Source organism: Podarcis raffonei, chromosome 6 (genome assembly GCF_027172205.1).
Source record: "Podarcis raffonei isolate rPodRaf1 chromosome 6, rPodRaf1.pri, whole genome shotgun sequence".
Taxonomy (NCBI): Eukaryota; Metazoa; Chordata; class Lepidosauria; order Squamata; family Lacertidae; genus Podarcis; species Podarcis raffonei.
In genome coordinates this window covers 23,716,537-23,743,303 of record NC_070607.1, presented here as the reverse complement: position 1 = coordinate 23,743,303, position 26,767 = coordinate 23,716,537, and the positions used below count along the sequence as shown (strand labels likewise).

General features: G+C 41.6%; 1 protein-coding gene across 2 annotated transcripts; it reads left to right on the top strand.

Annotated features, from left to right (window-relative positions):
* Positions 1-533: 533 nt before the first annotated feature.
* On the top strand, positions 534-26,405 carry SLC35A3 (solute carrier family 35 member A3). 2 transcript variants are annotated; one of them, XM_053391650.1, is made up of 8 exons: positions 534-643; positions 13,622-13,826; positions 14,718-14,872; positions 14,978-15,100; positions 17,442-17,613; positions 19,882-20,000; positions 21,105-21,238; positions 25,224-26,405. In XM_053391650.1, the coding sequence occupies exons 2-8, from the start codon at positions 13,640-13,642 to the stop codon at positions 25,312-25,314; spliced, it is 981 nt and encodes a 326-aa protein (XP_053247625.1). In that variant the 5' UTR covers positions 534-643; positions 13,622-13,639; the 3' UTR covers positions 25,315-26,405. The 2 variants fall into 2 exon arrangements, with proteins under 2 accessions (XP_053247625.1, XP_053247624.1); XM_053391649.1 differs by lacking the exon at positions 534-643 and adding an exon at positions 6,424-6,551.
* Positions 26,406-26,767: the final 362 nt, after the last annotated feature.

Genomic DNA, 26,767 nt, shown 5'->3' with positions numbered 1-26,767 from the left:
AAAATGGTTTCAGGATTGCTCTCCTGAACTATTTCAGACACATAGTTTATATACTTATGTATGTGTTTGCCTTTTATGAACATATGATTTATATATACGTGACCTTAGAATTCCTTTAACAGTTCTTGAAAGTTACCCATACTCATGTAGAAGAAAAAGAGAATGTTTAACATGAAGGAGAATAATAATAATAATAATAATAATAATAATAATAATAATAATAATAATAATAATCTGTGTGAGAGAAGATAGGCTTATGGCACCATAAATCTGTCCCAGGACTGTGCATGGCACTTGTAAAAAGGGGTGGAAGAGGTGGGGCAGGACGAGGGGTGCCTGCTGCCCTCCGCTCGCTTCCAGCCCCTCAGCCTCCTTTCCCCGGCCCTGCGGAAAGCTTCTCCCGCCTGGACTCCGGGGTTCCCCGAGGGAAGTTCACCCTGGAGGAGCGCGGGGCTTCGGCAAGCGGCCTCGGAGAAAGGAAGGGCCGTCCGGGGCGCTGGGAACCGAGCGGGCGGAGCCGCGGCTGCAGCCGGAGCGTTGTCGGGGCGGGACCGGGAGTGGATGGCGGCGGCGGCGGCGGCGGCTCGTGGGGGGGAGAAAGCAGCACCCGGAAGGGAAGCGCGCCAGGCTCCCCGCGCGGCAGGTGAGGATGGGAAGCGAAGGAGACCCGGGCGGGAAGGAAGGGCAGCTCCTCGCCGAGGGAGGCAGCGGGAGGAATCGGGCCCCGGAGGGGATGCGAACCTGGAGGAGGCGGGGCTCTTTGAGGTGGGGGACGGCTTGGCTTTCAAGCACCCCCCACCCCATCCCCGAGGGATTGGGCTCCCCCAGCGAAAGGGGGTGGTCCCTCCGAGCATGTGCAGAGTGCCGTCCCGCCCAACCGCAGCCAGAAGCAGCCAGCCAGTTCTCGGCCGTGCCTGACGCTTTGTGATCGCGGCGAGGAAAGGAAAGTTTCGTGTTCTCTCCTTCGCCTTGCGCATTGCCCTCAGGAGTCCCTCGAGGAGCTTTGATTTTTTTTTTCCAGGATAAAAGATGGGCTTTTTAGCTGGGAGGCAGCTCTCAGTCGGTGATGCATGAGGCCCTTGATCTCAGGGTGAAGGGTTCAAGTCCAAGATTCCCGCGCCGCGGGGGGTTGGACTAGATGACCCCCGAGGTCCCTTCCAAATCTGCAGTTGTGCGATTGGTGCAGTGGGTCAACGTGTCTGGCTGTTGGGGGTTTGAGGCTAGCCAGGGACCGCTGTGGGCTGCATTCCTGAGTTGCAAGGGGGTTGGACTAGATGACCCCCGAGACCCCCTCCGACTTTGCAGTTCTGTGATTCTTGTTTTAGAAATATCTGGCGCCAAGGAAAGCGACCACTGAGCTTAGAATTGGCTAGTTAAGCTTGAGGGTTACAAAAATTTAAGGAGACATTTGGATCAGGGATGCATGAAGTGAAGAGACATCTTGCCATTCCTTTGTGCCTTATGCCACTCCTGGCAAATAGGTTGCCTGCTTGTTGGTGGGCTCAACTTGAAGGACAGTTGAGAAACAAATTTATTACTATTGTGCATCAAGTTCTTTGGACACTCGGATGGCCTGGATTGCAGTAACTTGTACTTTGGCAAGCGAGAAACACAGGGAGATGGTACATGGCAGTAAATTAGAAACAACAGCAAATCCTTCTATGGTTTTATTTAACAAATTAATGCTAGTTTGTTGCAAGCCAGGAGCATGTAGCCCAGGGGTGTAGGTAGGTAAGGAACTGGATGTTGAGGGAAAATTTGAATCTTAACACTGGGAAAGATGCAATGAAAAAGGACTGCCATTCCTTGCATATGAAAAAGACATAAACAGCCAAAACTCCCAGAATTACTACACTTGTATTAATTCAGTTTATACTGTACCTAAGGATTAATGGCACATTTGTCCAAATCTTAGGAGAAGTGCAGTGTGGTCTCACTGAGCTTTACTCTCAAGAAAATATGTATAGGTGTATAGGATTGCAGCCTAAAGTTGCTATGTGTACTTCTCCAGCTGGCACCTATCACTATATTATACAAAGAGAAAATACGGAGTGACATTTACACAATGAAAACATTGTATGTACTATTTATGAATAAAGAGAGGGAAACGATTCCATTTACTTTTGCCACAGAGAGTTGGACACAGGAACTCCTAAGTCAATATCAAACTCTTGCTTCTCTGTGTGTGCACAGTAACGGCTAATCTGTGGAGTAATGTAAACCTATGAGGCCCAGAATTTCCTGTGTATCAGGATTCTGATTTTGTGCTCTTCCTTATTTGATATCTGAATAGCAGCTATCTAATCACACGCGGGTGGCACTGTGGGTAAAACCTCAGCACCTAGGACTTGCCCATCGCATGGTCGGCGGTTCGAATCCCCGCGGTGGGGTGCGCTCCTGTCCTTCGGTCCCAGCGCCTGCCAACCTAGCAGTTCAAAAGCACCTCTGGGTGCAAGTAGATAAATAGGGACCGCTTACCAGCGGGAAGGTAAATGGCATTCTGTGTGCTGCGCTGGCTTGCCAGATGCAGCTTGTCACGCTGGCCACGTGACCCGGAAGTGTCTGCGGACAGCGCTGGCTCCCGGCCTATAGAGTGAGATGAGCGCACAACCCTAGAGTCTGTCAAGACTGGCCCGTACGGGCAGGGGTACCTTTACCTTTAATCACACCTTTGTGTATTGTGTCAGGGAATTTCTATTTGGCAGGGAGGAATAGAAGAGGCTGAAGATGTATCACATGTTTTACAGGTTACAGCCTGACTCTCTATAGTTCCTCTTTGAAAGGTTTTCCCACACAATTAGGTTGTACTATTTCCAGAAGTATTAAAAGCATGGCGAAACAGGTTTCTCATATCCACCCTGGTAATTGAAATTTGGTGGCGGGGGGGAGACAGTGATCTTGGAAAGTATCCTAAAATATCTGTGTCTTTGTAGAATTACTGTTGAAGGGGAACTGAAGGATTAAGAAGTAGAATTTGATTTTTGATTGTTGAGCAAGAACTAGAAAAAATAACAGGAGGGCGAAAGAGGATGTCAACTTGGAGATAAGAAATAACTCGGTGGCTTACAAAAGGAAGGCAGTGGTACGGTTAAAAAGGGTGAGGTAGACAGAGGGCATATTGGGATCTTGTGTGAGTTGCAGTAGATCTGCATGTGTTTCCAATTCCCAATTGTTTAACGATAGCAACAGCAAAATGACTTTTCCAGCTCAGTTAGACTGCTGAAATGAGGAAAAGTTGTAGTAACTAGTAGTGGACTCTGGTGCAAAAGAAAGTAAGTTCTTTTCTAGTAGTCCTATGCATGCAAACAACCGTTTTATGTCTCTTGCACCTGACTCTGGTTGGTAATCTTTTGATTCTAGGAAGAGACAAAATAGATTCAGCAAGCCTGAACTCTGCCCACCTCTGAGTTGAAAGTCAAGCTAATAATTGCCTACAAATGTTAGTACCGCTGCTACTGTCATCAGTCTTTGAAAAACACATCTACCTTTGCCAAGTGCTTTGTTGAAGTAACTATGGATGAGGTTGCATCACAGCTTAAGATGTGTGAGATTTGCGTCACACCTTGAAATGGGTGGGATACCCTTTTCTGCTTTGAGCAGTAAATAAATCTTTATTTACATGGCTGGTGTGGTGCTTTTTAGATAGTCGTGAGTATTACTACTGCTGGAAGCGTGCGTTGATGTGATGTTTTGGACCACAACTCCCATCCTCTTGCAATTTAATTTAGGTAGTATGGAACAAAGGTGGGTGAGGTTAGGCGATAGCAAGTAGAACAGGAAAACTGAGGGTATTTATTCCTTCACAAATCCTGCTTTTCTGCTTGAAAAATTGCTCAAGGCACTTAACAATTGTGTTTGCGTGTTTTTAAGTGATCATACAACTTTTTTTAAAAAATTACACAATCGAAACAGACAGGCAGCAGGGCAGATAAACAAGCCAAACATAACAGAATAATAAACTTGACTAGATTTCTTCTACCTTCACACTATGAGACTGGGACATCAGTCTTAATTAAAAAAAAATGCATTCTGGTTCAGGAGAAGCTTTTGAAATAATTAAATAAGTGAAGGGTTCTGTTCTCAAAGAAATAGATACCCTGCCCCCCCCCCCCCGATTTTCTTTTATGGCCTGCTTCAACAACTTTTGACAATGTGAAGGGGAAAGTTGTAATTCTCTGCAAAGTACTTGCGAGTGAGGTCTGAAGTTGGAAATACTGAACTAGAGAGAGGTTTGAACAAACAGAACTATGTTTACATTGATGGGTGTAGACCATGGGTAGGCAAACTAAGGCCCGGGGGCCAGATCCGGCCCAATCGCCTTCTAAATCCAGCCCGCGGACAGTCTGGGAATCAGTGTGTTTTTACATGAGTAGACTGCCCTTTTATTTATAACGCATCTCTGGGTTTTTTGTAGGGCCTGCCTGGTGTTTTTACATGAGTAGAATGTGTGCTTCTATTTAAAATGCATCTCTGGGCTATTTGTGGGGCTTAGGAATTCGTTCATATATTTTTTTCAAAATATAGTCCGGCGCCCCACAAGGTCTGAGGGACAGTGGACCCTGCTGGAAAAGTTTGCTGACCCCTGGTGTAGGCCAATGTGGTTGGTGCATGTGCTGACTACCCTTTATTCATACCCTGAAGCATTGTGAGGAATTTAAATGGTGGCTCCAAGCTGCCCTGAGGTTGGGGCAAAGTTTTTCAACCTTTTTTGGGTCCACAGCTCCCTTGACCAACTACATTCCTTCTGCAACACCCCTGTGGGGCTCAGGAGCTCAGTTACGTCACCCCTTGCCTGCAGAGCCAAAAGCCCCCTCACCCCTTTTCAAACACCCTCCCTTGTAGAGTGTTCCCTCAGCCTCCTCTCTTCTCCCCTCTCACTGGGAGTGCTCTGGGCAGCCACTGCTGCCGCCCCTGGTCTCTGAGCTGCCCCCCTCCCGCCCCAAAGAGAGGCGCCTCCTCACACTGCCCCACAGGGGCCTGGAAAGCACCCCCTGGCCAGCCCCAGAGGCACCATTCGCCTGGGGAGCTTGTAGCCAGGGCTGTAGCAACAAACAGCCCCGCAAGCCTTTGGGAGGGAGAGATGTGAGGGGGCATCAGAGGAAGGGAGGGAAGGAAAGAGGGACAGAGACCAGGGTGCCACAGCACCCTGGTTGAAAACCACTGGGTTAGGGGAACACTGATGATACAGCTCACCACTAGGTAACTCCATTGGGGATTGGTGAGTGTTCAACTGATGCAGGAGGGGCCCAGGGGCTGAAACCGTGCCAAAGACCCAGTCAATGCTGCAGACAGCCCAGATTTAGCCTATTATTGTAAGGTGGGCAAACACATGCACCACACTCACAGTACCTTTGTGTTCAAGGTTTTATCTTCTAATCTGAATAATCACAGTTCCTATTTTAATTCCTAATGCCTCTATTCCATAAGGCTTAAATGTTCATAGTGCAATCCTATGCATGCCTGCTCAGGAATAAGTTCTGTTAAGTTCAGTAGGACTAGCCGTAAGTGTGTTCAAGGTTGCAGGCTTTCAGCCTTAGTTTTCTAAAAGTCTCCCTTGGCTAATTTGTTCTGTTGCCCAGTAGTTTCTACAAATAGGAAGATTTCCAGCGTAAAACTCCTGTGTTAAAACCTGAACCCATTGCTTGCCACCATATCCCCCCACCCCAAACCATTGGTAAAGTATTTCTTACATTGTTTCTGACAAGCTTATAGATATTTAATATTTACCCCGAAAATTATACTGCTGAATATAATAAAAATGCACCACATCCTCTGCTGCTAAGAAAAACCCCATTCATTTTGGTGTTTCATGTATTTGGTGTTTCACTGTTCTAAAGGAGCAAATGAGGTTATCAACCTGCTTTTTAGAAACATTTTGTAGTTGTCCATTTCCACAGACACATAGTAGGGTTAAACCTTCTGTTGAAAGTTTCTGTGTTCGTAAATATTTAGCGTATATAAAGTGCTTTGTGGAATTCAGTCTCTGTTTTGAAGATCTTTAGTCTGAGATTTCTTATCTAGAGGAAACACAATATTTAAATAAATATCTCTAAACAGGCTGTACTTTGCAGCGTGCTTAACAGCGAGTGGTTTATTGTTTCAGTGGAACACGTAGAATATTGCTAGTTACACAATTTGTGACACGTCACTTGTCTTATAGGCAGTGTTAGGTACAGCATAGCATCGAAAGTGCTTTTCTGTGTGCAAGGTACTTAAGTGTCCACATGAGGAATCGGTCTTTTGGAGTCACCTCTTTGGCTTAGAAAAACATTTTGCCTACAAGAAAATGAAATCACTTTGCATATGCTACAAAGGTTGGTGTTTGCTGAAGAAGAACGACAGCAAGCAAAATTGGCATATAGCAAGCTGATGCTACACAAAACTTGGAAATCTAGTGCTTTCTTCTAAGACTGGGAAGAAAATGTGACATGGAACTTATCAACTGATACCTGATGGGTCGTTCTTCTCCAGCAAGGTTGACTGAATAATTCTATGTGCCTAACATATCAGTTTTTGAAATGGCAGCTAACGGAGAGAAGATTATACTTGAAGTTAGTATATCTCTATGGTTTGTTTTGTTTGTTTTTTTACCATTTTCTACCGTATATGTTTTTATTAAGAATGCTCTTACGAAAATATATAACAGTGCTGAATATGTTGGGGTTTTCTTGTTGGCTGAACTCTTAATGGGGGTAAGGATCCAAAGAGCGACTTCTGGTATGCCAAAGGAATTAGGTATGTCACATAATTTTTTTGGCCCCCCCTTCAAACAATAGATCTGCATGCTATATTGCAAACCAGTTTTGAAAATCCCCTTGGTTTCAAAAGTGGTTTGTATGTGGCATAGTTGTTTTTCTCTTTGATTGTCATAAGCCCAAATCTACTTGAACATGCAGAATTAGTCCTAAGCCATTTAAGGCTTTATAGGTCAAAGCCAGCACTTTGAATTGGGCCCGGAAACTAATTGGTAGCCAGTGCAGTCGAACCGGGATCAGTGTAATATGCTCAAACCGTCTTGCTCCGGTGAGCAACCTGGCCGCTGAATTCTGCACCAGCTGAAGTTTCCGAACCATCTTCAGAGGCAGCCCTACGTATAACGCATTGCAGTAATCTAACCTTGAGGTTATCAGAGCATAGACAACAGTAGTTGGGCTATCCCTGTCCAGATAAGGGCGTAGCTGGGCCATCAGCCGAAGCTGGTTTGACATAAAAGTTGAGAAACTTGTCGTTCAGGAGAAACAGCCACCTGTCTTCTGTTGGACTTGTTTATTAGGCCATAGTTAGCAGCTCGTATGTTAAGGTTGTTCATGAAAATTTAAATCGGTATTTCTTTCTGGCTTATATTTTGTTTAGTTGTTCAGATGTTATACAAATATAAAATGCGTGCAGGAGAATTTTAAGAACAGTTAGACGCGTTCTTTTCACTTCCAAGACATTTGTGCAAAACTCAAAATGCTGGTCAATGTGAAATACATCTGTCTTTGAATTGAAATGTTACAAATGTACAAATTCATTTATGCCTTGCCCCATCCCAGAATGTCAGGATACCTTACGATATTGTAACTCCTTCTTCCTGTGGGCTTATTCCTATCTTATTCCCTTACAGCTATTTCTTCTAATCCTTGAACAGTTTTTTAAAAAAAACCACAGATAATCGTCCTCATTCCCTTTTGTCCTTGTCAGATTAGCATTTCTTCACCTAAGTTTCCATAAGCAACTCATACAGTTTCATGAAATAACGCTTTCTGAGCTCTCCCGCTTTCATTTGACACTCAAATCAAGGCTGGGTCTGTTCCCAAATCATCTTCTTCTTGGGTACCAGGCATCCATTAGGTTCCTAAGTGTGGCATCATCTACAATAGAAAAGGTGTAAAGAAAAGGTGAAATTGGTCACAGATGCAATGGAAAGTCACCTAGCTGTAAACTTCCTTCCTTCCTTTTAGTCTTAGTGACAGCTACTACCACTTTGTGGTATAATCCTCTATCCCAAACTTTGGTTTTCAGTTCTAAATCCACATTGCTCTGGAAAACTCAAGGCAAGAACCCATCAGATATTTTTCTCTGAAATGTCATTGGGAAATAAGTATTGTGGGATGTTAAGTTCACATTTGATTAAGACTGCAGTATTCAGTTGATAGATATATTAATCAGTTTTAAAAAAAACTTTTGGTCAAGCAAAAAGTTGCTGGTTATCTGGCCAGCAGATTGAAAAAAACTTTATTATTTTAATATTTGCTTGGAAAAGGAATAGTATTGGGTGCCATCCTAAAATAACATTTTTGTGTGTGTCCTAAAGTGCCACAGTAGTAGTATACTGAGTTTCACATATATATCTCAAATCAATTTACAAAACCTAGTAAAAACCATTAAGAACAGTGTAAAAAAATAAGAAAAGATGAATTTAAAAAACAATACAAAACAGACACCCCTGGCAGAGATCTGTTCAGCCAACTGGGAAAGTTTGTTGGAGCAAAAAGGCATTTTAATTGCTTCCGGAAAGTATAAATAGTGCGAGGCATTTATCGCATCTGGGATTGTGGGATTTTTTCTCTAAAGAGGCTATTCAGCATCCTTGACTGGCTAGCAGGTAATAGGAGCTTGCTGAAGAGGTAGCACCTGACCTTTTTATGCCTTCATAATTTCCTGCCCTCCGAGCCAGTGTGGACAGGACAGGGTGAGGGGTTGAACAGCTTGGGCGAACATCTATTATTATTATTATTATTATTTATTAAATTTGTATAACGGCCTTCAGCCATAGATCACAGGGCAGTTTGCAACATAAAAATACAATTGGAAAACAGACAAACAAAATGCATAATACAAAATAAGAGCAAAAATAAACTGGTAATCCCCACTCTAACGCATATTTAAGGGTATCGTATTTTAACCAGCCAAAATCATCTCAGGCCTTCTCCTAAGGCTGTCATAGATTCCCATACACCCACCCCACTGCTGATAAGAGGCCATTGGAGAACGCACAGAGGAACATTTTTTGCAAGCCCCAGACCCTCCAAGTATCCTTATTTTCTAGGGACAGATCTGGATTTACAGAAGCCATCCAGGTTTCTGATTTGATCCTGGAATGTTCCGCTTTTCCTTAGGATGTCTCTATTTCCATCGGAGAAATGTTGGAGGCTGTGAATTTATGCGACCCTCCACACACCCAAGCCAAGGAGATAAGTCACTAGAAGACATCTGAAAGCAGCTCTGTAAAGGGAAGTTTAAAAATGTTTTTTTTTCTAGGTTTTTTATATTTGTTGGAAGCCACCCACAGTGGCTGGGGCAACCCAGTCAATTGGGTGGGGTATAATAATAATAATAATAATAATAATAATAATAATAATATACCCCGCCCATCTGGCTGGGTTTCCCCAGCCACTCTGGGCGGCTTCCAACAAAATACTAAAATACAATAATGCATCAAACATTAAAAGCTTCCCTAAACAGGGCTGCCTTCAGATGTCTTCTAAAATAATGTCCCTATTTTCATCAGAGAAACATTGGAGGGAATGCTGCCCTCTTGAGAGTGGAGGAGCTACACAAGCCCAGTGAGCTCCATGCTCTTCCCCTTCCTGTCTTGGGGGCAGAGAAGGAGGAAGCTGAGAAGGCTGGAGGATGGCCTGTCTTCCCTGTCAAAATGGCACCCAGCAGCAACCAGCCCCTTAGAGAGCGTTGAAGGCTTTGTACCCAGAGAAGCTCTTCTTTCCTGACTTTTAACTTTTTGTTACTTTGGCATCATTGCAAAAGCAGCGTTGCAGCTCATGCCAGCTATCCCCTCCATAGAGGCAGAGCAGGCACCAGCCTCCTCTGCTGAGCATCTCTCTCATCCTCTTACGAGAGGCAGTCCTGGACCGTGGCAAGAGGGAAGCACCGTGGCGCCTAGCCTGGGAGGGACCAGTGCAATGGAGAAGGTTAGCAAGTCCCCGTTTCCCACCTCTCCCGGTGGCAAGGAACTTCGCCTCTCTGTTATGGGGTAAAGAGCTGGAATGGGGTAAGAGCCAAATGGCCTGACGGAGGAACGAGCAAAGCCGAGATAGATGGCAGCTTCTCTTTCCACGCTCCGAGTTTCTTTCCATGAAGGTTTTATCGAGGGTTAATAAGTAGCTAAAAGGTAAAGGTACCGCTGACCATTAGGTCCAGTCATGACTGACTCTGGGGTTGCAGCGCTCATCTCGCTTTCTTGGCCGAGGGAGCCGGCGTACAGCTTCTGGGTCATGTGGCCAGCATGACTAAGCCGCTTCTGGCGAACCAGAGCAGCGCATGGAAATGCCGTTTACCTTCCCGCCAGAGCGGTACCTATTTATCTACTTGCACTTTGACGTGCTTTCGAACTGCTAGGTTGGCAGGAGCAGGGACCGAGCAATGGGAGCTCACCCCGTCGCGGGGATTCGAACTGCCGACCTTTTGATCGGCAAGTCCTAGGCTCTGTGGTTTAACCGACAGCGCCACCCGCAGGCCTCCCAAAAAGCTTGTCACCCACACACGCCCACAATATCCTGAAAACTGGCCTTTCTCTTCTTCTCAGACATATGTAGACACTCTCAAGCCCAGAAGACTTTCATCATCATCATCATCCTCATAAAATTTTATTTATATCCCGCCCTCCCCAGCCGAAGCCAGGCTCAGAGCGGCTAACAACAATGAGAAAAGTTTGATAAGATGTCGGGGTGGGGAATTGTAAGGGCCAAACAAAATTGTTATTTTAAATATAAATTTGAGAAACTGATTTGCTGAGTGATTGCCCCCATGTTGGAGGCTAACTTCATGTGATGTTAACCATATAATTAGTTATATAATAACTTCCTGTGGCTTTATGGTATGGCTTTATGTTGCTGTAAACTGCTTTGTTATATATATATTTATGATACAGCAGTATACAATTTTTAAAAAAGAAATACATAAATACCTTTATGAGGGCCAACGAAAATGTCACAACATTTTGGCAAGCTTGCTCTTTGTAAGGTGAAAAAAGCTGGTTTAATGTCAAGTGAAGGATGTCACCTGGAGACAAAATAAGAAAGGAAGCGATATGGGAGGGGAAATTATGGACATATGTTTGCAACAGGAGCAGGAAACCTGATTTTAAGAAATTGTGTAAATTTAAGTAATTTGGTTTGATTTGTTATAATTTGGAAAAATAATTAAAATAATTAAAACCTTTTGGCAAGCTTGTGAGTTCTGCACAACTCTTCATCAAACATGAATGGGGGGGTGGAATGAGAAAAGTTTTTTTGGGGGGGGGTTTAAGTACAAAAAAGTGGTGATATTAGAGCCATAAGGTCAGAGGTGTAGGCTCTGTTCCGAGATAGAGATGGCAGCCAGAATAAGTTGCTCTCAGGTGCTACACCCCAAAGAGCAATAGCTCTCTATTATGGGATGATAAATCCTGACATGTAACCCAGATCTGCCCTGTACCTTAAACAAAACAATCAGATTCCAAGATAAGTAGAAAGCAGAAGTAAAGAAAAACAGGGGCGTCTTTATCTTGGTGAAATTAGAGATTAAGTTTGAATAATGTACTAGTTAAGAGAGAAGCAAAATAGTGCAGTATAGCCTAGTTGCTGATGGAGATGTAACCCTCAAAGTGTTTGTATCCTGAATCAGGGATAAGAGGGTTGTGTCCAACTAAATTCTACTCAAATCAGACCCATTGAAATTAATTGGGAGTGGGTTCCTTTTATGATCTGATCATGCAGTTGTAAACATCAGCTAATTGGCACTGAAGGCTACCAAGTTAGTGTTCCTGGCCTTCCAGGATAGTATTGCAGGTCTTTTCATTTCTTTGGGTACCATGTCTCCAAATGCCTGCGTTGATCCCCAGAGAAACTTAAATTTTGTTCTGCTGCAACAGGAAGCCAGCAAGGTCATTGTCAAAGTATAGATGCCTTTGACAACCTTTCAAGTAATCTGTAGAAGTTACCTCAGCAGACTGAGGGGCCTATTTGGTGAGCCTGAGAGTGGATTCCTCTCCCTCATTGATTCCAGAAGATTAAATTTGGATATAGCTGTCCATGGCCCCCAGCCTGGCTCTGACAATTTGTATAGCTTTCTTGTGTATTAAGGGCACGATGCAACGCTTGTGCAACCCTAATAAAGTCTACATTTGGGGGGAGAGTACGCTCCAAAGTCTGCTTTATTAACAGTATGCTCCTGTTAGTATGGAACTACATGAGACAACATCAGGCCCAAATATTCATGCGCACACAGCACTCTAGTAAAGTTGTATGTCAGACCCTCAAAGTGTCCCTATTTCTCAGGGACAGTCCTGGATTTACAGAAGTTTTCTAATTTGATCCTGGAATGTCCCACTTTTCCTTAGGACGTCCCTATGGAGGGTATGGTTATGTGTGCCCCCCCCTCAAAGCGATAAGTAACTTTAGAACCTTTCAAAGATATCTGAAGGTGGCCCTGTATAGAGAAGATTTAAATTTTAAAAAAGTTTAATGTTTTATTATGTTTTCATATATGTTGGAAGCCTCCCAGAGTGGCTTGGGCAACCCAGTCAGATGGGTAGGGTATGATGATGATACTACTACTACTACTACTACTACTACTACTACTACTACTACTGATGATGATTGAGGATGGAATAGGGCATCCCTATTTTCAATGGAGAAATGTCGGAGGGTATGGTATGTGTGTAAATGTGACTATCAGTGGGGGGAGGAGAGGCACTGAAACCTTCAGATACAGAAGAATAGCCGCCAGCTCTTGAAAAATCATGATGAAATTCTAAAGGAGTGTAAAAGAGTAGGTTGTGGTTTCTTTTTACACAGTTCTGACTTTTTAATCAGCTTTTGCTGTGCCTCGTTTTCAAATGGGGAACCTGTGGCCAGACCAATGTTCTTGGACTATAACTCACATCAACCCCATAGGGAAGGATGATGGGAACTGTAGTCTAGGTTCCCTGTTCCTGCTTTGACATTCAGTGCTTGGTCTTTTCCATAGATTTCACCAGCAGTGGAATTATTCACTGCCACACAGACTGTTTTGTTCCGGCAGGGTTTCTGTTAGTGTTGGCATTTGAAGTGGACTCTGTTACTTCCTTGCTGTGCTGCTTTGATTGTTTTATTGCATGATGAATGTTGTTGGCTGCACTGAATGCTACTTTAGTAAGTGGAAGGGCAGGTTATAAATCAGAATCACCCGTCTGTTAGTTAATTTGTAAAATAAACATCCCATGTACACCCCTCCTTAGTAACATGGGGTGGTTTTTTTTAACTACCTGCTGATTTGTGGGTATTTATATAGTTTAAAAAGACACATTTGTTTTTCTTAACTGTCTTCAAAATGCTTCCTGCTTTTGAGTAGCTTGAAGTTTTAATTGGGGAATTGACAGAAAAACCCACTGAGCAATAGTCCTTAAAGCAAGTGGCAACAGCCAAAGTAAGCAAAAACAAGGTATTGTTCTGTTGCATTGGCTCAGCGCTGCCACTATAGACCATTTGTTCTACTTGTAATGCAGTGGCTTCATTTTAAAAAACTTGGTTCTTTACTCCTTGACTTCAGAGACTTCTTTTTGTACTGAAAGCAATTCCTAAACAGGCTTCAATATATTATTTTACTCAGTAATCCCTGTTTTACATTTGATATATATGTTTTCTTTTCTTTTTCCCCCCAGGAAAGCGATAGTCAAGCTATGTCTACCAACTTAAAATACCTTTCCTTGGGGATTTTGGTCTTCCAGACAACTAGCTTGGTTTTGACTATGCGGTATTCAAGGACACTGAAAGAAGAAGGACCTCGTTATCTGTCTTCGACTGCAGTGGTTATTGCTGAGCTTTTGAAGATCACAGCCTGTATTTTGTTGGTTTACAAAGACAGCAGTAAGTGTCTGCTATTTGTTTGTTTGTTTATTATGAGGGGGTTAATACTTTTTTCAATACAAGTTGGGACCTTTAGCAAAATATTGCATTGTATCCTCCCTCCTAAATGAAATGTTCCTGTTCAGTGTTGCAGAAACTCGTCTTCCTAAAAAAGAAAATTCCACTCTTCTTCCCACACCTATCTGTCTTTTGTTTCCCCCAACTGTATTCCACAACTACTGAGCATGCTCAGACCTCATTGGGCTGGGTTTTTTTTGGGGGGGGGGAGCAGTTTGGCCTCTTAATCTTTTTTGTAATGAAATTATTTTAGAATGTTGTATTATTTTATTGTTGTTAGCCGCCCTGAGCCCAGCTTCGGCTGGGGAGGGCGGGATATAAATAAAATTTATTATTATTATTGTGCGTGTGTAAAAAAAAATAAAAATTCCACATCTTGTAAACCTCAGGTTTTCCCATCCACAATTATATTTTTCTTGTTTCTTGGTGGTCTGTTTTTGCTACATTTCTGTTGCCACTCACCACCTGAATTAACTATTAGAAATGTACGGAATTGTATTTTGGACACAGCAACAACTTCTTCGTTTTGCTGCCAGTGTTCCTAGTGCTGAAGAGACGAGTTAGATGTCTTCATCAGCAGGAACTAGATATTGCTATATCTTAATCGGGACAAACCATTGTCAGCTTTGCACAGTTATGCAGTGAAGACGCCGCAGTAAACCCATTGCTGTAAATGGACATTAACTACATAGCTATGCAAATTTTTGCTTAGGAATGTCATGTTTAAAAACAAAGCTCTAAAAGTTTTTAGCAAAAAAGCTCGTTATAATTAACAGGCCACACTAATCTGTTTTTAAACTTACAAAGAATTTATTATCCTCTCTTTTTGTATAGAGTGCAATTTACGATCTCTGAACAGAGTGTTGCATGATGAAATCCTTAATAAGCCTATGGAGACACTTAAACTGGCTATTCCTTCTGGGATTTACACACTACAGAATAATCTCCTGTATGTTGCCTTGTCAAACCTAGATGCAGCCACTTACCAGGTATGGCATGCTTTTGAGGAGTTTGCTGTTGCTTGTTTGTTTTTAAAATTGTGCACACAAATAATGAGTCATTAATCAAGAGTCATCTTGATTTGGTCTTTTCAGGTCACGTATCAGCTGAAAATTCTTACCACTGCGTTATTTTCTGTGTCCATGCTCAGTAAGAAATTAGGTGTGTATCAATGGCTTTCATTAGTGATTTTGATGGCTGGAGTTGCATTTGTACAGGTAAATATTAACATAAACATACTCCTGAATATTAAAAGTGTAGATCTTATTTGCTTTACTACTTAATACCTGGGGTAGTATCCAGTGATTTTTTCCCAAAAAAAATGTTTAGGGGTACTCTCATTATCCTACTCATATTAAAATACTGCTCCTCAATGAGGCCAAACTTAGATTCACAAAATGTTTAGGGGTATGCGTACCCCTGCATCTGCTCAGAAAAAAAGCACTGGTAGTATCCAACGAAGGATTTTGGCTGCACGGTGGAACATCCCTTCCTTCTCTCCCTCTGTGCCCCCTAAATCTGTTCTGGGAGGATTGTTTTTTTATTGATATGTATAAATGAGAGAATAGGGGTGGAATCCATATTAAATGTCGATTCCCAGATCAGTTTATCCATTGACTTCAGATGCTGTCAGCTGAGAAATGAGACGATACAGAGTACAGTGGTACCTCAGGTGACGAACTTAATTCGTTCTGGAGGTCTGTTCTTAACCTGAAACTGTTCTTAACCTGAAGCACTACTTTAGCTAATGGGGCCTCCCGCTGCTACAGCGCTGCCACCACGCGATTTCTGTCCTCATCCTGAAGCAAAGTTCTTAACCCGAGGTACTATTTCTGGGTTAGCAGAGTCTGTAACCTGAAGCATCTGTAACCCGAGGTACCACTGTACAAGACACAAGATCATAGCCCCAGTAAAATATCAAAGAAGATCCAAGAGACTTTAAAACATTTAAATATTTGGGCACTTGCTTAGTAATAAATGTATTGGTACCTTCTAGGAACATTTTCAGAAGGGTGTTTTAAGATTGGCCAGGAAAGAGTCTCATAATAAGATATATTGTGTGTTCTCTACAGTGGTACCTCAGGTTACATACGCTTCAGGTTACATACGCTTCAGGTTACAGACTCCCAGAAATAGTGCTTCAGGTTAAGAACTTTGCTTCAGGATGAGAACAGAAATTGTGCTCCGGCGGCGCGGCACCAGCAGGAGGCCCCATTAGCTAAAGTGGTGCTCCAGGTTAAGAACAGTTTCAGGTTAAGTACGGACCTCGAGAATGAATTAAGTACTTAACCTGAGGTACCACTGTATTCTGCTGATAAAAACTGTTGTAAAAGAACACATGAAGGATAGTTTTGACACGTTGCCCACAGACTGTGTCCCACTAATAATAGTGTTTCTTTCCGGGATCATGCACATTTTCACAGTCTTCCTAAGCCAACATTTGGCTTGGGATGTTGTCTGAAGCAGATCAATAAGTGCAACAAAACCCCAGGATCCATTTCATGTGTTTGAACTTGGTTGCAATGAAGGTGGGCAAACTCTTTTCTCTGTGTTCATGTCACAAAATCCATAATTGGATGTTAAATGGCAAAAGAGGAATAAAGAAATAGAACACAATTGCAATCAGTTTTTTTGTCAATAAACGTCCTCCCTGGATCTCTGCTTGTGATTCATTCATCAAATATACCTTAAGGGTGCACTGAACTCCTGATTAATTGAACATTGATAAGCAGATGGTGATGCTGCAGAGCAACATGGGCCAAATGTTCACAACTCTTTTGGGTACTGTTTAATAATCTTGTTATTTTGGAAGGAAGTAGCAGAATAAATACTGACCTAAACATATTTCACATGTTCAATTTATGCATGCTGTTCTGGGATATGATCCCTAGATATAGGCCATGTCACCAATAAATGTGCCTAGTTCTTTAGGGGCACCACTTACAAAACATAGAATTCAGTTAAACCACAGAGCCTAGGACTTGCTGATCAGAAGGTTGGCGGTTTGAATCCCCGCAATAGGGTGAGCTCCTGTTGTTTGGTCCCTGCTCCTGCCAACCTAGCAGTTTGAAAGCACGTCAAAGTGCAAGTAGATAAATAGGTACCACTCTGGCGGGAAGGTAAACGGCGTTTCTGGGCGCTGCTCTGGTTCGCCAGAAGTGGCTTAATCATGACCCAGAAGTTGTACGCCGGCTCCCTCGGCCAATAAAGCGAGATGAGCGCTGCAACCCCAGAGTCGGTCATGACTCAAGGGGTCCCTTTACCTTTACCTTTATGCCTAGGCATGCAACTTTTAAAGGGAATTATTAAAAACCCAATTCTATTGTCAGTACAGTTTGATTCGCTGCAAACTTGGAATGCCATCAATAGCTGCTCATGGGTATAAAGATGTGTATAAGGACTAAACAAGAGCTGGATGGGAAATGTTTCTGGTATTTCATTGCCTCTTTTCACTTCTTGTCAGCAAGAACAAAGCACAAACTTCTCTGCGTTAAATTCTATTTGGCAACCTGTTGTACGATTTTAATATACATGTTTTATTTTGCTTGTTTCGTTTAGTGGCCATCAGATTCACAAGAAGCAGCCACAAAAGAACTCTCAGCAGGATCACAGTTTGTGGGCCTGATGGCAGTACTTATAGCCTGCTTTTCAAGCGGATTTGCTGGAGTGTATTTTGAGAAAATCTTGAAAGAAACAAAACAGTCAGTATGGATCAGGAACATTCAGTTGGGTGAGTCTTGTTTCGAGAGAAACACAGAACGGAGATTCAGATTTCCAGCAGAATCTTATCAGAGTACCTCAACATGCCTTTGTGTAATTAAAGTGTTACAGAAGCATATGCCAAATTTGCCATTAACTTTGCTAACAGGAACTCTATAAACGCTGCATCCTGTTCGGAATACAATTGTTGTTCATTTAACGTCTGAGTCAGCTTGTTTTGTTTGATTTGATATCATCTAATGGGTGCTAAATACAGTGGCTGAGATCCAAACCACAGTGCAACTAAAATTCTCTTTTAGGGGATTTTTTAATGCTTTGTCATTTTCCACGAGGGTCCTCTGTTTAAAGATTTAAAAGTCAAACACTCCGTCTGAAGTGTCGCAAGTTCACGGGCAAACCTAAGATAAGACTTTGGATCCTGGCTCATGTATTGTACTAGAACTAGATTAAATTTTGACTGCATGTTTCCAATTTAAAGCATAATCTTAATGTGGCAGTTAGTTATGCCTTTATTTTAAAAATAAACTGGGAATATCATGTATCCTGCAAACATTTTCTTGATGAATACTTAAATCCCTCCCCCCATGTCTGTAATAGAATTGTGTAATAAAAACACACATGAATTCCTTCTGTTTAAAACAAAATATATCATTTCTCAACAACTGATTACAGGATTATGGACTGCCATTTTAAAAATATGATTGCATGAATATTTGTAGAGATATATTATGAACCTGTAGAAAAGCTCCTCTCCAGTTCATAGGTTAGATCTGAATTGACTGTACAATTGTGCTATGAGACCTCATGTTAGCAGTTGAATCCATCCTTATGAATTTTGCTAATTGCCTTTCTCCTAAATGCACTCAAGGCAGCATTGAAAAATCCAGTATTGGTTACACAGTAAAATAACTATAACAGTAAAATGTAACTGCAATTTTTTTAAAAGCACAGGAAAATAGAAATGCATTTACAGTATGACTGCATCTTACAAGGGTGTTTGGTTCCAAGGGTTCAGCAGACACAGAAAAACGCATATATATTGAAATTCTTGGAACTGTCCCCACGCGAGCATCCCTGGCATTCTGGAGCCCATGCACTGAGAAAGACAGAGAATTTTAAAGCAGATCTTAAAAAGTGGGGAGGCTTATATTTTTATTCTGTTTACTTATTTTAAACCGTATACGCCAGCTTTCTTCACAAGCAACAATTGGTGCACCGCTTTCCTATAACAAATTGCTCCCAAAGCAAATAATAATAATAATAATAATAATAATAATAATAATAATAATACCCTGCCCATCTCGCTGGGGTTCTCCAGCCACTCTGGGCAGCTCCCAACAAAGATTAAAAATACATTAAAACATCAGTCATTAAAAACTTCCCTCAACAGGGCTGCCTTCAGATGTCTTCTAAACGTCAGATAGTTGTTTATCTCTTTGACATCTGATGGGAGGGCGTTCCACAAGGCGGGCGCCACTACCGAAAAGGCCACTACCAAGAAAACGCTCCTTCAGGTATATAAAACAGAAAAGCAATGAACAATGAAACAGTTTGCAGCTAATAAAAATGCAAAAATGTAGCCTCAAAATGAAGAACTTGTAGCTTCAGATCAAAATAGCCTTTTTAAAAGGGGAAACTCTTAAAAGCGACAGACTCACAAATTAAAAGCTTGCTTTAATAAATACATTTTCAAATCTAAGGGGAAAGACAGATATGCTTTTGACAGATATGCTGTGAGCATGTTGTTTAGGGCTTTAAATATCATAATATCCTGCTCCAGGTGGGTGCCAGTTTCAACCGCCGCGGGCTGAACACCATGCCCAGGGTGGCGAGCAGTCATTTTCCAGCGGCCAGCTGGCATAAATTCCCTGGCCAGCCACATTGCAGGGCAGAACAGCCCACCAAGACTAAAGCTCAAACTGCCCAGTCATGGGCAATCAATAGGGTGACGCTTGGTTGGTGGACCTGGGCGAGGGAATTTGCGCTCTGATCTGGTGGCTAAGGATAAAAGGATAAAAAAATCATAACAAAGGCCTTGAACAAGAGAAGCAGCCAGTTTACTTTTTACCTATGACCAGCACCTGCCAGTAAACGGACAGAGCTTTATACTAGTTGCAAGCACCAGGACATGATTCGGGATTCCCCGCGTGGAGCACATTAATTGACGCAGGAGGGGACCAACCTGCGTTTCTACATGCAGGTGAATTAAGAGAGTTTCTTCTTTTATTTTTGCCGTTCATTTCACTGTGCGTTAAAAAATCTGTCTCGTCTTTTTTAGGATTTTTTGGCAGCATATTTGGCTTGATGGGCGTCTACATTTATGATGGGGAACTTGTATCGAAGAATGGATTTTTTCAAGGTTACAACCAGCTCACCTGGATAGTCGTCGTTCTGCAGGTAATGCATCCAGAGTTACATTTTTACCCCAAAATCAGCAGAACTTATTCTCTCGCAGGATAAACATGTCAGTTTTCTGGGATAAGTACCGCTGCATCTTATTGAGGAGGGTCAATTATCTTTACAGTGGTACCTCGGGTTAAGTACTTAATTCGTTCTGGAGGTCCGTTCTTAACCTGAAACTGTTCTAAACCTGAAGCGCCACTTTAGCTAATGGAGCCTCCTGCTGCCGCCGTGCCGCTGGAGCACAATTTCTGTTCTCATCCTGAAGCAAAGTTCTGAAGCACTATTTCTGGGTTAGCAGGGTCTGTAACCTGAAGCGTATGTAACCTGAAGCATATGCAACCCATGGTACCACTGTGTTCAGTTCAATTACTAGTTTAAAATACTTTGACTTATTAAACAGCCCCCCCCATAATCAGACATTATTTCTCCTAAACTGAAATATACGTATGTTGGCAAATTCCACCACCAAATCAAACTTCTAACACAAAGCATAATGTCTCTTCAAGACGGTGCCTTTTGTGACATGTGCAGGTGTCATCTTATAAGAGTTTCGTTTTTTACTTCAGATTATTCATATGCAGATTTATGCAGATTTAATTGACAAAACCCCAATTAATCAACTAACTTTTCTTCATTAAGTTGACAGCCCTATTATTAATGTAATATAATTTTGAACTTCCTCACCCTACATTATGGGTAAGCAAACTAAGGCCCGGGGGCCCAATCGCCTTCTAAATCCGGCCTGTGGACGGTCTGGGGATCAACGTGTTTTTACATGAGTAGAATGTGTGTTTTTATTTAAAATGCATCTCTGGGTTATTTGGGGGGCATAGGAATTTGTTCTTCTTTTTTTCAAAATATAGTCCGGCCCCCCCACAAAGTCTGAGGGACAGTGGACCAGCCCCCAGCTGAGAAAGTTTGCTGACCCCTGCTACATGTTAGTGTTAACAAATACCTATTTAATGCAATACTTACAAAAGCCATAGGGGAGGTGCCGTCTTTGAATAGACAGTCTTCCATTTTCTTTGCATAGTAAGGAAGGCCTCTTCTTCAAAGTTTTCAAATATGATGACAACTTACTTTTCAATGTTTTGTCAGGCACTTGGAGGCCTTGTCATAGCTGCTGTTATAAAATATGCAGACAACATTTTAAAAGGATTTGCAACATCTTTGTCTATTATACTGTCAACATTAATCTCATACTTCTGGCTGCAAGATTTTGTCCCTACAAGGTAAGAGTACGTTATATAAATAACTTGAAATTTGTGTCTCAACTGATTTTAAGTAAATTTAACTGCTTAGGTTAGTACGCACTCTAAATACTTTGCAATAGGATGCAGCCTTTGTATTTTATCGTGGAGAATGGTGGTTGTCATGCGGATTACAAAATATAGATTCTAGTTGGAGTCTATCAAAGGTTATAAAATGCACATTTTTGGTCGCTTGTGTCACTATTTCAGTACCTTTTCACATGCTTCTTTCTGACCGACTCAGTTTTTATGCCTGAATTGCACTGATTTACTTCATTAAACTGACTACACTGTTCTTGGTGTTAAGCTAGACATAAACTCTGCAGTTCTTGTGTAGCCTGGTGATGCACATTTTTTAAAAGTTAAGACCGAATTGCTGGGGACATGAGTCTTATCATGACCACAGCCTTCAGGGAGAGGAGATATAACCCTTCTCTCCACAGCAACATGACGAACCCCCTGATCCTGCAAATGTCGCAACTCATTTCCCTCCATGTTGCGATTCCAATAAAAATTGCTCCCCCAGTTTATTATTAATTTTTTTGAAAAAGAAAAACTCCAAGCGTGGCTGTTAACCATGCAACTGAAATACCTTTTAATTTGGCCATTAATTTCAGTGGGTTTATTCTGAGCCAAACATACTACTTTTCGTTTCCGCTAAGATCAACATATGCAAAGAGTAATGGTGACAGTGTTTTACTGTTTAGGGAAGGAAATAAGAAATTAAGTTATTTTAGAATACTTCCATATTAATCTAGACTCAAATATTTTTCAGAGTGATTCTTTGAAATAGGTGGTATATATCTTTATGTAAAACCATAGTATGAATTTGTGTCCCCCCCCAAAAAAAAACCCTTCATTGTGAGTTTCATTGAATACAAAGGAACTTGATTACAAGTACGTATGGTTCAGATAGCAACTGTAAGACATTTAAAAGAGCTCTACCTCTTTCCTCAAAAAAATCTCTGTATCTGCTGATCCTGATTTTGTTTAGTATTTAAACCTGAGGGGTTATCCGCAAGATCTACAATAACTAAAGTTACAGTTCAACCAGAAGCCCATTATTAATAGCTCAAACATTAACTCAGACAAGGAAAATGATCAAATTCAGTATGCCAGAGTGCAAAACATCTAGCTGAGTCGGCTTTGGTTTGCTACTAATTTTCACTGGTATAACATTCAAGTAACACAGACATACCTTGGTTCTCGAATGGAATGCATTCCAGGAGTCCGATTCCCAGAACTGTTCGAAAACCAAGATGTGGCTTCTGATTGGCTGCAGGAGCATCCTGCAGCCAATCGGAAGCTGTGGAAGCCATACTGGACGTTCGGCTTCCGAAAATCGTTCAAAAACTGAAACACTCACTTCTGTTTTTTTATTGTTCGGGAGTCAAAACGTACGAGTTCCAAGGCGTTCGACAACCAAAATACGACTGTATATATTTTTGAAACCAATATTCACCTTCTGTTGTTGGACTAATGTTGGGCATCCTGAGTTCTAATTCAGTACATACTCAGGTACAGTGGTACCTCGGGTTAAGAACTTAATTTGTTCTGGAGGTCCATTCTTAACCTGAAACTGTTCTTAACCTGAGGTACCACTTTAGCTAATGGGGCCTCCTGCTGCCACCAAGCGATTTCTGTTTTCATCCTGAAGCAAAGTTCTTAACCCGAGATACTATTTCTGGGTTAGCGGAGTCTGTAACCTGAAGCGTCTGTAACTTGAAGAGTCTGTAACCCAAGGTACCACTGTATCAGTATTTGCCTGGCAATTGTAATCAAACCGTACATGAACTAAACAACTAAACTAAACAGTGGGGATAAGGTGTTTTTCAGAAAGTTTAATGGTGATTAGACACACAAATGGCATGCCCATTTAAAGCCCTCCAAAGCCTCACCCAGCAGGGTCAACATAGATTAGGCTTTTATTGATGGAGATTGTTGCCCATCTATCTGCTCCAAGTTCCATGGTCCGGCCACTTCTTGTGCAGATTCTTTTCCATTGCTGAACTGTGCCAGTTCTGTTCATCAGATGTGAAAAGCTCAATTTGATGTCATTCAGTGTGAGCAAGCCTGAGTCCTGTTTTTCCTCATGGAAAAGCAGTTCCTTCAGCAAAAGTGTTTTTGTGAAAACCTCTTTGGGGATTTTTGCAAGCCCCGAATCAGTGACTTTGTCTGATTGTATGACTATCACTGGTGTGTCAGGATTTCTGTGTAGAGAACTGCTATGGCAACCAAACTGCTGCGCTATCCTTACAAGCATACAATATTGGCTCCCATTTATGATGGAGGGAGGAAGATTTTGGGCCTAAAGTTTCTTGCTGCTCAGCTGCAATTTCATGTGCTCTATCACAGCCTTCAGGTAAGAACAGGGGCGATCGACACGTTACACCATCTGGTAGAATGAAGAAAAGATCTATCATCTTCTCCTTTAGAATGGGAGCCAGGGAACACTATTGATAGTGCACCTGCAACGGTTTCCCTTGTTTGACACTCAGGATTGTAGCTCAGTAACAGAGTAGTACATGCTTTTGATGCAATAATCTCTATTACAGTCATTGATGGTGTAATGTGTCGATCACCCCTGTTCTTACCTGAGGGCTGTGCTACAGCACATGAAATTGCAGCTGAGCAGCAAGAAACTTGAAGCCAAAAATCTTCCTTCCTCCATCATAAACGGGAGCCAATATTGTACAGTGGTACCACGGGTTACATACACTTCAGGTTACATACGCTTCAGGTTACAGACTCCGCTAACCCATAAATAGTACCTCGGGTTAAGAACTTTGCTTCAGGATGAGAACAGAAATCGTGCTCTGGTGGCGCAGCAGCAGGAGGCCCCATAAGCTAAAGTGGTGCTTCAGGTTAAGAACAGTTTCAGGTTAAGAACGGACCTCTGGAACGAATTAAGTACTTAACCTGAGGTACCACTGTATGCTTGTAAGGATAGTGCAGCAGTTTTGTTGCCATAGCAGTTCTCTACACAGAAATACTGACATGCCAGTGATAGTCATACAAGCAGACAATGTCACTGATGTGGGGCTTGCAAAAATCCCCAATCCTCAGAGGTTTTCACGATAACACTTTTGCTGAAGGAACTGCTTTTCCACCAGGAAAAACAGGACTCAGACTTGCTCGCGCTGAATGACATCAGATTGAGCTTTTCAGGTAGGATTCGGAAAAAAACATTTATACCATTTATAAAACCCTTCTACTGCCAGTCATTGATTGAGCTGGACGAGCCAACAGTTTGATTTTCCATCGGGCAGCTTCTTATGCTCCCAAGTTGAACATAAGTTGATTAGAATCTTTCCTTTCCTTATTTGCATACTTTTAAGAGAGAATATTAAAACACCAGCAGTGCGTTCAGTCAGAAACGGAAGAAAAATATTTAACGCCAATAGAGATATCTTAGAGCAGGTACATACTGCCTGAATTTTGAAAGCCCACTCTTTTGATAGCCACAATTTTTTTATACCCTGAATTTTGATGCACACTTTTTCAGCCATTTTGAACCCTGCAGCCTACATATTGGACTTCTCAGTCTAAGCCACTGTCTTCCATGCCTGTGGAAGTGTCCAAAGCAAAACAATGGCTTTTTTGCCCAATTCTCTCTCAGACAACATCATGAGACTTTAACAGTAACCATTTGCAAGCTGGGAAGTTCTGTCGTGTTGCCATGCAAAAGTCTCATATTTGCTCACTGCATCTATTTAATAAGACGCTATTTTATCACTTTTATTTTATTGTTCCAGTTCCTTTGCAGACCTCTGTGTGTGTCCTGGTGTTTCATTATATGACCAGGTTAAGAGAAAAGCCAGATATCTGCTTGTAAAAAGAATGGGGAAATGGGAAAAGCAAAACTAATGAACATTTTGGCCATAAAATAAATACATTGAAGTAAATGATATCTAGTTTATGAATGTATATGGTCTTAAGTCTCTCCCCCCCTCTTTTTCACTTTCAGTGTTTTTTTCCTTGGAGCCGTTCTTGTAATAGCTGCTACATTCCTATACGGTTATGATCCAAAGCCTGCGGGGAACCCTATTAAAGCATAGCAGAATCTTCAGTGCCAGACCTTTTTTTTGCAAAAACTGTGCATTAAGGACCTCAAAATATTTATATGGAGGACCACCAAGCACTGGAATGGAAGAGTTTACATGGTATCTGAAGAACGACAACATATTAAAATAATGGTTTATGGGAGACCAAACTACAGAAAGACAGAAAACAGTATGTACCTCTGGAAACGAAGGAAGTCCTAGAACAAAACTTGAAGGGAACACGTTGCACCTAATACCTACAATTAGAAATGCTTCCTGCTTGAATCTGAGGTTAAATCAGAATTATTTACTGTATTTGACAGCTGCAGAAATGCCCTATGCACTCTTCTTGCAAGAGCACATGACATTTGTTGAATCATACCTTTTTTCTTTTCTTTTTTTGCAAATTGACTGTTTCATCTTAGTATGTGTTTTTTTTTGTAACTTGCTGTATATTTGTAATGATCAAATCAAAGTGAAATAAGACTTAGTGCAACCATGGTGTTTCTGATTTGGTATTCCGATTTAAACCCCTGCAAAGTGGGATTGAATCGTTCTCATTTCAGACATTTTATATATTTTATATAGAAAGCTGTACAAGTAAACAGAAATTGGTGTTGGGAAACATATCTATACACATTTCTAACGGTCACGAGAAACTTTTTTGATAAGATTCCCAGAGAGGAAGGATTTGAATCCACAAATAATAAAAAGGATTAATCAGAAGTGTTGTAGGGGTCAGGTCACAACGTACGCTGCTGCAGCACTACCATTGAGTCTGACCAAAGGCTTCGTAAAAACAAATCGAAGAGGCATAGCTACTGTGCTTTTATTCAACAACAGGCTATGATAGAGTGCCAGAGTTGGCACCAGATATGGATGTGTGTGTTCAAAGAGCAAATCCTTTTTATATAAAGATATAAAAGCAAAAAAAATCTTGTAATTACCTTACAGTGCATTTCATTGCTTCAAAATTTAATTTGAAAATATTTTAACCTGTATTTTTAAAATTAGCCATGGAAATGTTTAAAGGTATTATCGTTCCTTTTGGAGCCATGGTGATATATCATGTGAATATACTGTATTATATTACAGAGCTTTAAAAACACACACACACACACACACACACACGTAAGAATTATGTAACTGAGAGTGGTTTTTGTCCAGTCTTGTGAAGAATACATGCTAACTGTATTAATATTGATAACATTATTGTGCAATGAGTATAGGGCATCATTTCTCCTGGTACGAGGGATTGCCAAAGAACCTTCTTTCCTTCATCCTGGAATGGCTGGGCAAACTTTCTTGGAACACTTGTTACGGCTTAATATTGTGGGCAAATCTGGTATTAAACTGCTTACGGTAACATATCAAAAGTAATGAAATGTCTACAAAACACCCCACTTACTCATCTGTGTAACAACCATGGTTCTTCTTGCCTTCTGCCCCAACATGTTTCTAATAATAA